General features: G+C 47.4%; 1 protein-coding gene across 5 annotated transcripts; it reads left to right on the plus strand.

The window, feature by feature from the left end:
- The first annotated feature begins 5,374 nt into the window (after positions 1-5,374).
- SPRY2 (sprouty RTK signaling antagonist 2) lies at positions 5,375-11,432 on the plus strand. Of its 5 annotated transcripts, none has more exons than XM_052664454.1 (2): positions 5,375-6,199; positions 9,661-11,432. In XM_052664454.1, the coding sequence occupies exon 2, from the start codon at positions 9,712-9,714 to the stop codon at positions 10,651-10,653; it is 942 nt and encodes a 313-aa protein (XP_052520414.1). In that variant the 5' UTR covers positions 5,375-6,199; positions 9,661-9,711; the 3' UTR covers positions 10,654-11,432. The 5 variants fall into 5 exon arrangements, with proteins under 5 accessions (XP_052520414.1, XP_052520415.1, XP_052520418.1 ...); XM_052664455.1 differs by lacking the exon at positions 5,375-6,199 and adding an exon at positions 7,097-7,320; XM_052664458.1 differs by lacking the exon at positions 5,375-6,199 and adding an exon at positions 7,333-7,438.
- Positions 11,433-12,163: the final 731 nt, after the last annotated feature.

Below are 12,163 nucleotides of genomic sequence, written 5' to 3' on the forward strand. Positions count from 1 at the left end.
TTCTGATTTTCAGGTAAATGATGGGCTAAACACCAGTTTTGCGTGCCCATGCAATCTCTATGCAGTTTTGTAACACCCATTCTACATCCTTTTGATGCAAAATTCCCTCATCTCTAGCAAATAGTTCCATACTGCATTATGTCACCTCCACTTTCACAGTGTTCTTGTGTGTCACCTTGATCAACATGAGAAGTTCTCAGCTGAGGAAAAAAAGCATCTCAGCATGTAGCAGAAGAACGATACAATTTTTAACAATTACTCAGTTTCCTGCCTTTGGTTTGCAGCAGATCTATAAAGTCTTGTAGATATTCCTTGGCTGGCTTGCAATCTTTTTACTACCTGTTTTTAATCTCTGATAGAAATTTTTGTGTGAAATCCAGCCTCCAGTGAAGAAAAGTAGCTTATGTTCTGGGAGCAGCATGAAGATCCATGACATCTACCTCACCCTCTGAAGACAAGAGGGTGTCCTGCCCTTTTCCAGCTACACTGCTTGCAGTACACAAGATATTCATTTACCTTTCCACTACATTGCAGTTTAGGGCTAGTCTGGGTATCTCTACATCAGTGGTTTTCTAACTGTGATCTGTGGATTCCTACAGACTAGTTCTAAATGGGAGGTCTTATAATTTTCTTTAAAAGAAACTACACTTCCCTTATTTTTTTTTTCTTTCAAAATGTAGAAGTCTGCAAACTGAAGACTTTTGAAAACAACTGCTGCAAAAACGGTGCCACAATAGAGATATAATCTCTTCAAAAACCTGCTTATCCTCAGATTTCCCATAACTGCTGACACTGAATCACAGAATTGTAGGGGTTGGAGAGGACCTCTGGAAATCAAATCCAATCCCACTGCTAAAAGCAGGTTCCCAGGTTGCCCAGGAAAGCGTCCAGGTAGGTTTTGATTATCTCCAGAGAAGGAGACTGCACAGCCTCTCTGGACAGCTTGTTCCAGTGCTCTGAACACAAGCATAATTGATCTGTTCTGTTCCTTCTAAGTCACTTTAATTCCAGGTCAACACACAAGTGTCTGCATCTTGTTGAAAAATATGTTGGGAATTTCCAAACTAGTACTTGCTTACTAGTATTTTAATAGGCAATTAGTTTTTGCATAAAATTCTAGTATCATCAAGCCCACATTATCTAGCCTCTAAGTGAAATAAGGCTAGAGAGTGCAGCATTTAAAATGCTGACAGACGTGGCTTGCCTGTGCTGCCATCCTCATGATTTCAGCCAAAGCAATTGAAAATTTTAGGAGGAAAATCTCAGGGCAAACAAATACATAATAAAAAGCTTTCCATAAATCCTGTTTAGCAAATAAACTGCACTTAGTCCTGTCCACACCAAATTGTCCCACTTTTGAAAATTGGGTCTCGAGGCCCTTGAAAAGAGAGAACTAATTATAAATTAGTTGTATAAACTGGAAAGGTTTATAAAGTTGAATTCCAAAAAACCAGTGCTGATTTTATCAAGGCTACAAATATAACCCAATAACATTGAACAGCACATCAAAGAACACACGAGCTTTATTAGAACAATTTACATGCAAAAGCTCTACATTATATTATAAATACTAAATGCACATATTCTTTAGTACAATTTCAGAAGAATCAAGAAAGGGATTTGTTTATCGTTTAAGTTTACATAAGTACAGTTGGTATTCAGCAAGAAAAGCAACTGTCCCTCCTTATACAGGAGCAGCCATCAGATGGGGAGAAGTCACATAGGCCTATGTCACCTCTAAGGATACTTAAGGAAGGTGGTAATCATTAGCCAGATCTGAATGACTTAATCCCAGAAGATCTGGCTTCACTGACAGCAGGAGGCCAACTTTCAGTAGATGCAGAGCAGGCGTATTCCAAACTAGAGTGGCATTTATTCTGGTTTGCACACTGTACCCTGTTCCACCAGCATAGGTTCCCAGGAGCATGGTGGACGTGGTGCCTTCACTAATTTTTCACTCTGAAGGATTCCTGGGATTTCTTTAGGAAAAGTTACACTGAAAATCACAACAGCAAAAACAGTGGTTTTGAATCACAAAAACATTCTTTTTTTAACTTAAAAAAAAAAAAAAAAAAAAAAAAAAAAAAAAAAAAAAAAAAAGTCCAGCTATTCATAGTAAGGTGAGTTTGACTTCTCTATTTCTCTGTGTGACACATCTAAGTGTCCTGGTCTGCCCTGAATCTCTCAATGAAGTATCAGCAGGCAAAAGACTTCACAGCTCATCACAAGCTACTTTTAAAAAAATAATAATAAAAAAATCATATAACTCTCTTAAGTACATTACCTTTTTTCAGAGTTGCAAACAGGAAAGGCAATCAATTAAAGGTTTACGTTTCTAAGGAAATGCAGAGCATTAGAAGTGGTGTGCAGCCAAACTTAGTCCTTTCAGGATGTGCAGAATCAATATCCTTCTATCAGTGCATTAGCTCATGAGATAATGCACAAAGAGTTCCGGAGGTCAGCAGATTTACTGCACATTCATTCCCTTGCAGGAATCAATTCCCTGTGAATGAGCTCCCTTTTACTTTACAAAAAGGAGGCAAATAACAACCTGTTGTCAGGTCCTGGGTCAGAAAATTAATTCAACCCAAATCTTAAGAGACAATTTCAGAGCATTGCAGAAAAGTTTCAACCATTTCAGATGGATCGCACATCACAGACCTTCCTCTGCCTGACCCTTCACAGGAAGTCTCTGAATTTGTGTATAGACTGGATATAAGGAAAAAGGTTTTATGATAAAGGTGATATACTGGAACAGGTTGCCCAGAGGCGGTGGATGCTCTGTCCCAGGAGACATCCAAGGTCAGGCTGGACGGGGTTCTGAACAACCTGATGCAGCTGTAGGTGTCCCCGCTCATTGCAGGGGAGTTGGACCAGATGGTCTTTGAGGGTTCCTTCCAACTCTATTTTATGCTTCTGTGACATTGATACTATTCTAATGTAAATGTGTGTGTTTGTGCATACATGTATGTACAACAGGCATATGCCTCTGCTGAGAATGAATCCAAGACCTTCATCTGCACAAACAAGGGTTAAAAGTAAAATAAAACAAATTAAGTCATGCAGTGGTTAGAGCAAGCCACTAGGGGAAACATAGTCACATGCATTGAACCACTGTCTCTGACAAGAAATGTGCAATGAGAGAGAGAGAGATGTAATCCTGTGAAGGTTGGTCCCAAAGAATCATCAGATCAAAGGTCTGAAAATTCAACTTTGAGATCCCAGTATGAGAATATATGTATGTGTGTGCTTAATGCTGTAGATGTGTGGATTAGTTTTGGTTCCTTCTACGCATGCTGTTTGTGCACAAATCTTTGTAGGTTTAGTGCTTCTCTTTCAAACTAAACAGCGCTGTGACGCTGCGTACTTGATTTTTGCTTTTCTAAAATGCTTTTCTGTAACACTGATACTTCATTTTGCACACGTGAGTGGTTCTGTGAAAGAAAATAGTTCCACTGCTTTCATATCTGTCGGTGGGACAGCTCACTGCATTATGTGTCCACACCTGTACTGCTGATTTCACTACTGACTGCCAACTTGTAAAACATGGTATAGTGGATTTTCCAATTTACACACTATTTATGTGCTCAGTTTATATGCTGTGAAACAATCTAGCAGGCTTTCCCGTATCCATAGGCTTGTACACAGCGTTCCCTACCTATTTTTGCCTTTACTAAGTTTCAAGGTGAAATTAAATCAACACTGTTCTTGTCTTTTCCTACATTAACCCGTGCTCATCCCTCCCAGATAAATCCCATGGATTTCCCGGCGCAGTCTGAACGTAGCGCACACCTCTGAGGATGCCCAGGTCCTTCCTCAGCAAATCCCACACACTGCTGGCGGCCCCGTGGATCCGCAGGGGTTTCTGTGCCCCGCACCGCGCTCTGCCCGCGGTGCCCCGCGCTCCCTCTGGCGGGGAGCGGCAGCGCCGCCGCCTCCCGCCCCGGGGGCCCCGCGGTGCCTGAGGGGCACTGCTCGGGAACTGCGGGGTGTGGAGGTGGGACGGGAGGGCGCACGAAGGAAGGTGCGCTGAACTGTGGCCGTCCCATAGAGAAACTGTGAGAAATAACGCGCAGCTTCACAATATTACTGTGACATCGACTTAGAAAATGTTGAAAACCTGAAGGCCGGCGGTGTACTACATTGCCTTCTCCACCACGTCCCCCACCCCCATTTTTATTAAGTGACCCCTCAGTCAAGCAGCGGTGACAGCAGGTGGAGAAGAGGAAGTGCTGCCAACTGCCTGCAGCATTAGAAAGAGTTCTCAGGGCTTTCGCCCCGAGAACCGCCCGTGTAAATAACGCGCCACATCGCAGCTCGGCACGCCGGGTATATTTTAAGCAGGGTCACACGTGATAGGGGTGTACGAGCGCTCTGTGCATGCCGACGTGGATACGCCGCTGTGCGCGCTTAAAGACACACGCGGGCGGCGCGGAGTGCCCGGGCCCCGCGGCACTGTAGCCCGTGCGGAGGGGACCGGCTGCGGCCGTGCCAAGGGAACCCCGCACATAAACAGCCACTTCTGTCAGCTGCCCGTTGGCCTCGTTCCTCACACAAGTGAGAATCCATTACAACGGAAGTTTCATAAAAGCGACCGAAATTACAAATTAACGACGCTAAGAAGCAGTCCTCTGGGGGCTGTGGGAGACCCCGCTGTGCCCCTGCCGCCGCCCGCCCCGCGCTGCCCGCGGGCCCCGCTCCGCGCCGCCGTGCCGCCTCCTCGCGTTAATCCGCGGCACAATGCCGCGGGCAATAAGCGGCCCTTCCTGCTGCCGGTTGGGGGGGTAGGGAGCAGAGAGTTTCAAACTTTTATTCCATAGAGGGGATTTAAAAAAAAAAAAAAAAAAAAAAGAGAGAGAGAGAGAAAAGAAAAAGAAAATAAAGGAAAAAAGAAAACACGGCTGGGGGAGGGGAAGCACCTGGGAATGGGTCTCCCGCTCCCCCCGGGGAAAGTAGCTCCCCTCGGCCGCCCTGCAGTCCGATCGCTGCCGGCCCCTGGATAAACATGCGAGCACAAAAGCAGCCCCGAGCGCCGTGTGGCCGCGCACGGAGCTGCCTCCTATGAGAACAGGCTGCGGCCGGGCCCGGAGAGGGGCGCGGGGCTCCGCGCGGCACCGGGGCCCGACGGAAGCGGGGCCGAGGCTGAGAGCGGGGCCGCGGTTGTGGTGGAAGCGGCGGCAGCAGTGCCCTTTTGAATGCCTCCCGCAGCTCGGAGTGCTGGCAGGGCGCTGGGAGCGCCAGTGAATGTAGCCCCGCAGAGCCAATGAGCTGGGACCGGATGCGATATATCCTCTGGGACAACAACTGCTCTGTTCCTCCTCAGATCCACATGACGCCATTTACTGCTGCTTTTGCAGAGAGATCACCCTACCTCCTCCGGAAAGAAAAAGAGAGAGAGGGAGAGAGAGAGCAAGCAGAAAAACGCCGAGCCCCTCCAGCTCAGATCTCAAACCTTCCTCCTCCTCCTCCTCCACCTCCTCCAAACACACAACAACAACCACCACCACAAATCCGCTGCGCTCCCCAAACACCCCCCCCCGCTCGCAAACCGCAGAGCCGCCTGCAACACACACACATACACGCACACACACACACACACACACACACACGCTCGCAGAGGGAGCGAGAAAGCCGAGGGAGAGAGGGAGAGGAGCGTGCGGCGAGCGGCGTTCGGCAGCGCGGCCCCCCTGCCCGGCTGCTGCTGCTGCTTCCTCGGAGGAGCTCGCTGGAAGAAAGCTTTGCCATCGGATTTTAGATCCACTTGATTTTGTTTTCTGTGGCTTTCCCCTTCCTCTCGATCCTTTGCAACGGCAGGAAAAAAAAAAAAAAAAAAAAAAAAAAAAAAAGTGACTCGGTGCTGGCGGTTCGGCCTCCTGTTCATTGAGGGAGAAAAAGGAAAGTGTGTGTGAGTGAGTTCTTTGGAGGAGCACAGAAAACCCACCCAGATCCGGAGAGGTGTTCTGATTATTACTATAGCACATAGGCGCACACACGTTCTTACAGTCGATCTGGGCAGAGGGACTGACTTTGCTCCGGACTTTTTGCACGCTGATCGTTCTGATTCTCATTTGCAAGTTGGACGAAAGCAGAGTTTGGAAAAGAACTTTTTTTTTTTTGCTTTAGGGCTGGATTTATTTGCAAACCGCAGGAAGAAGAAAATACAACAGAGAGAGGGGTTTGGTGCAGCGCCGCGATCACGGTGAGAGCCTTTTCCTTCTTTGCAAAACAAGCTTTTCAGTAACCCCCCTAGCCCCCCCGCGCTGCTCCAAGAAAACTCGTGGAAATGTTTGAGGCCGATTCCTTTTCCTCTCGCACAGGTTCTCCGTCTCTCCCCTTCCCCTCTCCTTCCTTTCCCAGAGAAGAGCCGGAGGTGGAATTTCGGAGCGCTTTCTCTCCGGGGAGGGTTTTGAGGGCTGCGCTATATTTGCGCCCCGTCGCGCTGCTCCGGGGGGCGCGAGGCTGCGCGGGGGCGGAAGGCTGCGCGGGCGCGCACGCGTGCCCGGGGGGCTGCGGGGAGGCGGGGGCCGCGTTCTCCCGGCTGTGGGGAGCCGGGCACGGGCGGTGCTGCCCCGGGGGAGGCGCAGGGAGGGCGCTGCGGGGCCGCCGGTGCCCCGGGCCCGGGGGAGCGCCGTGATTGACGCCCGTGTGTGGTGGCGTCGGGAGATCCGTGCCATTCGGAAGTGAGTGCACGGCTGGTGTGTAAATACATCTGTGCGGCTGCGGGTGCGTGCGTATTTCTCGCGCGGTGAAACTTAATTCGATCCACGAGACGGGGAAATTTCTTCCCCAGGTTCTACTTCGCAGAGTTCGTGTGTGGAGGGGAAGAAAGACTTTTTTTTTTGTGTGGGTTTACTGTGTAAACCCCCCTCCCCCCCCCCCCCTTCAACTCCAATATATATATTTATCTGCTGGTGTTCTCAGCAAGTTACTTGTGTGTCAGCTTGTCAGCTTGCCCCACCCTGATGTAAAGTCCCTTTTGCCCTAATCCAGAGTCTGATGGCACACTCTGTCCTTAATGCGGGTTTCAAAGCCCTGTGAAAGCAGGGAGGGTGGCGGGGGTGTGTGCGGGGCGGTGGGGGTGGTGTGCTGCGCGGCTCCGAACACGACGCAGTTAACTCCCAGGCAGGGACCGCTTCGCCCGAGGCCCCCTCCGCGATGCGGGGATTTTCCACACGCAGCACGCAGAAGCCCCTTGAGTTTGCCACTTCCCCAGACATGCGAAGACGAAAACCGCCCCCCCGCTCGCCCTTCTGCCAATCCCAGCCAGGAGTAGGCAGCGCTCGTGGTACTTGAGCTGTTCGAGAGTGGACTTTGGTTTCTGTAAGTGGGGAACGGTGTTATCGCCCACATGCACACACAGAAAGGCTAAGAGCTGGAAGGGTGCTGGGTAACAGGGAGAGCTTTCCCTCAGAGCTTTCGGGCATGATTGCAAATAAAGGTGCTGGAGGCTTACGTCTTGTCCCGTTAGGGTCTGTCAGGGGGAATAAGGAAAGATGACCTGGATCGGGCTGACAGTGCCTCCTGGGCAGGGGCGGGAGGCTCAAGTTCGGACAGTTCGTTTCTTCGGCGACTGAAAGAGTGCTCAGAGCAAGCCGGGGAGGGGGAAGGGGGTGGCAATCTGCTTTCTGCCCGGCTATCCCGGAGGTGCTGTCTCCAAGAGTCTGCGGGGCGCCGCGCATTGCCCAGCAGGGAAATGCTTCCTGAGCATCTCCCGGGGGAGGGCAAGGGGGAAGAGTTAAAAGGAAACATGGGTTTGACTTTCCTGATAAGGCGACTGCGGCCGCCCCCTCCCACCTCCCGGGCCGGGGATGTCTCCTGTTAATCTCCAGGTTGTCTGCACTCACGGGGCCGCCGCCTGCAGCCTCGGGGCTCCGCGTCCCACCTGCTGCGCTCCCACTGCGCGCCCGGATGCAGCCGCGCCGGGGGACGTCCGGCGTCCGAGGGGCTCCTGCACCGCGCTCGTCCCCTGCGCTCTGCAGGTCGGGGGCAGTCTGGTTTCTGCTCGGGGCTGTCACTTCTGCAGGAGTTGGCTCAGGGTCTGCGGGCTCCGGTCTGGATGCCTGGATATAGGGTTAGCAGTTACTCTCGGGAATGGGAAGAGTATTTTATTTTATTTTATTTTAATCAGACGAGGGAATGCCTACTTTCTGAAACTTTCTGTACACCAGAGGCTTGAATTTGAAGAAAACATAAGTAATGCTGCTTCAAGATAAGCTTTTAAGACTTTTGGGGGAGCACCATGATACACTCTGCATGCAAAACTAGGAGTTGGCAATGTTTAAAATAGTCTCTCTTAAAGCCTAGATTTTTTTGGGAGGAAAAAGCACTTGAGGGGAGGGCACCAGGAGTTAAATGCTTTCTGCTGCTGTTAGAAGAAAGACAGTGTCTGGAGATGTTCATTGTTAAAGTGTTTGGCTATATTTTATTATACTGTGGTATAGTATTCTTGTTGGTAACTGATGTGTACAGAGTAACACTATGGTGCTCTCTCTAGGTATAATTGAAGACATTGTGTGGTCCTTGTAAGGAGCTTGGTTCCTGCTTGGGTTTTAATTGTAAAATATTGTTCTGGATTTTTGTGTAGGTAATTGGATTTAGGAACTGCTTTAAAATATGATAAAGGCAAAACAAATACGGAGTGATTCAGAGGTCGGCGCTTGAAACTTGTGCATATTTTAACGTGGTAGCAAGTTATGTGTAAGGCCCCATCTTTTGGGTCTTTTCCTGACTTCCCATTTAAATTCTGAAGTTTGCCTTTCAACTTTGTAGTTATTCATCCTTTAAAGCTATGTTAGCAACCAAGTAACCTCCTTGGGTGCTGATGTTATCTGATGGCATTATTCACGCCTCTCTACCAAAAGCCACTCTAAGTAATATTTGAGGTTTAGTTTCTGGAATTTTTTACACATTTTATAAATAACAAAACTGGTAGCATTGCTTTTTGTAGTATTGAGCCTTAAAATAACAATAGCAGTGGCGTACAAGTATGACACACACTAAAATATTGGAGAAAGATATTTTTACTTGTGCTGCTGAAGTTTTTGGTAGCACTAACTCATTTAATGTCTAACCTCAAACATTTTATTGCTATTTAGTGTTTTTCTTGGGACCATTGGTATTAAACTAAAATTTCCTATTTACATCATGTAAAGTTTAATGTGTAAAGAGACTGGCCTACGAAAATATTATCCAGTTTTAAACAAAATTGGAGAATTATATGTCTGTCATCAACAGGTCACATTACACTTGCTAAATGCTTGCAGACTCTTTCTTATTTAATGTAAAATAAGTTTTTCAGTAGTATGGTGTGAAAAGAAGAGTCACTTTAAAGGGGCTGGAACTTGGTCAGATTAGAGGCCGTGGTCTGGCAGGAGGATGGCCAGGGACATGTTAGTTACCAGGCATCATCCTTGGGCTTTCTAGAGCCACAGGTTGAAATGCATGGACCTAGAACAGAATCTCTTTAAGCTCTCCCCAGGAGTAGTAGGGGGAGGCCAAGTAGAGCATACTTAGCTGACCAGCACTGCGCTTCCCCGAGCTGTGAATCCTTATTTAATGGCTGATGCATTACTTGAATGTGTGCAGTGCTGTGAAATCCCACAGGCTGCTGGAGAGCATGAGATGCGTTGCAATTAGTGAATCCTCTCTTTGTTGCTCCAGGATTTCAGATGTGTTCTAAGCCTGCTGGGGTGAGCACGCTTCCGGGCAGCGATGGAGATGAGAGCTCAGCATGGCAGCGGGTCGCAGGCCTTGCTACAGGCTCGGCGTGACAGTGGGAGGCCACATGGAGAGCCCGACCTGCGGGATGTCCTGACGCAGCAAGTCCACATCCTGTCCCTGGATCAGATCAGAGCCATCCGCAACACAAACGAGTACACAGAGGGACCGACGGTGGCTCCGCGGCCAGGGATCAAGTCTGCTCCTCGTCCAGTGAGCCAACCCAAAAATGAGAGGCCCCATGGTCTCCCTGAGCATCGCCATTTTAGCCGGGTTCAGCACACGCAAACGCACGCTTCTCCTCGGGCACCTCTGTCCCGCTCCATCAGCACAGTCAGCACGGGCTCGCGGAGCAGTACAAGGACAAGTACGAGCAGTAATTCCTCTGAACACAGACTTCTAGGATCATCTTCAGGGCCAGTTGCTGACGGGATAGTCTGCATGCAGCCCAAGTCTGAGCTCAAGTCGAGCGAGTTGAAGCCGCTGGGCAAAGAAGACTTGGGAGCACACAGCTACAGATGCGAGGACTGTGGGAAGTGCAAGTGCAAGGAGTGCACGTATCCAAGGACCCTCCCATCGTGTTGGATTTGTGACAAACAGTGTCTTTGCTCAGCCCAGAACGTGGTTGATTACGGGACTTGCGTGTGCTGCGTGAAGGGCCTCTTCTATCACTGCTCCAATGATGACGAGGACAACTGTGCTGACAACCCCTGCTCTTGCAGTCAGTCGCACTGCTGCACTAGATGGTCAGCCATGGGTGTGGTGTCCCTCTTCCTGCCTTGCTTGTGGTGTTACCTGCCAGCCAAGGGTTGCCTTAAGTTGTGTCAGGGCTGTTACGACCGGGTCAATCGGCCTGGGTGCCGCTGTAAACACTCCAACACAGTTTGCTGCAAAGTTCCCAGTGTCCCCCCCAGGAACTTTGAAAAGCCAACATAGCATCACTTATCGGAAATAATCGAGTAGTAAGGATTATCTTAACATATATGCAACCAACTAAGCAGCTATGGTCTTGGCACTGTAGTAGAAGGGTTGGGGGTACACTTATCTGTTTGCAGTGACACACTCTTCTCTGTGTGCCATCTTAATTGATAGGCTTGTTAGAATCCAACTAGTGGGATGCAGAATAAAAAAGGCAATGCAGTACATCGTGACCCACATATTGCATAAGCTAAAGCAACACAGACACTCCTAGGCAACTCCGTGGTTTGTGAATAGTACTTGCAAAATTTGTAAATTAGCAAATGACTCTCTTTTTTCATTGTTTTCTGCCAGAGATAATGTGCTATATTTTTGTATATACAATAATATTTTCAACTGTGAAAAATAAGTGGTGTCATAAAACATGGCACAGTCACAAAATATTATACTAATATGTTGTACATTCGGAAGAATGTGAATCAATCAGTATGTTTTTAGATTGTATTTTGTCTTACAGAAACCTTCTATTACAAGACTCTGATTTCCTATTGGACTTCATGTATATTGTACAGTTACAGTAAAATTCAGCCTTTATTTTCTAATTTTTTCAACATATTGTTTAGTGTAAAGAATATTTATTTGAAGTTTTATTATTTTATAAAAAGAAATATTTATTTTAAGAGGCATCTTACAAGTGTCACCCCTTTTTATGAGGACGTCATAGTTGCTGCAAATAAGGGGTGAACGATGCATATGTTCACTATAAAATAGAAAATATATTAACGTTTGAAATTAAACTGGGCTACTTGTCATTTTTCCCCCTATTTATTGTTTTGAGTTGGGAAAATCAGTACTTTAAATTGCAGACTTTGAAGTAATATAGCTACGGTGAGTCTAATCTGACCATCTGGAAAATCAGAATAAGATTTTTAAACATAATTTTGCTTCTTTGTTTAATGCTTCACCTGAATGTAATGCAGGATTTTAACTTCCTTTACACAAATGTCACATATGCTGGTCCTGCATCTGAGAAGGAAAATGAACATAGGAAAATGCATTGATTTATTCCAGACTAGCAATAATGGGCACTGAAAGATTGACCTATTCTGTAAGTGATGAGCTTTTGTGCTTCAGATCGGAAATAAGTAATCATTCACAAAAAATGTTAGGTTTGCACAGCTTTACTCAAAGAGGGGGGGAAAAAGGGGAAGATTGATACCGTCAGTGCAAAAAGCTTGCGGGATTATTTGCTAAAAGCAGAAGAATATGCCACAGGGAATGATAGATGTGAACGCAGTCCAGCCTTGGTGTCAAACATTTGCCTCACTTGTATGAAGAAAGTTGCTAGATTTGTCATTTGTGGCAGTTACCTTCCACTGAGGTCAAAATCCTTTCGCTGCCAAGTTTCCCACCGGAAGTCTAGAGAATGATTTACCTTTCTTTATTAACAAACTATCATTTCCTGTTCTGAGCACGTCTCTCCAAGTTCAGAGGTCTTAATGTTGAATTTTATTTATACATTTATGAA

This window comes from Tympanuchus pallidicinctus, unplaced genomic scaffold (assembly GCF_026119805.1).
Source record: "Tympanuchus pallidicinctus isolate F22 unplaced genomic scaffold, pur_lepc_1.0 scaffold6, whole genome shotgun sequence".
Classification (NCBI taxonomy): Eukaryota; Metazoa; Chordata; class Aves; order Galliformes; family Phasianidae; genus Tympanuchus; species Tympanuchus pallidicinctus.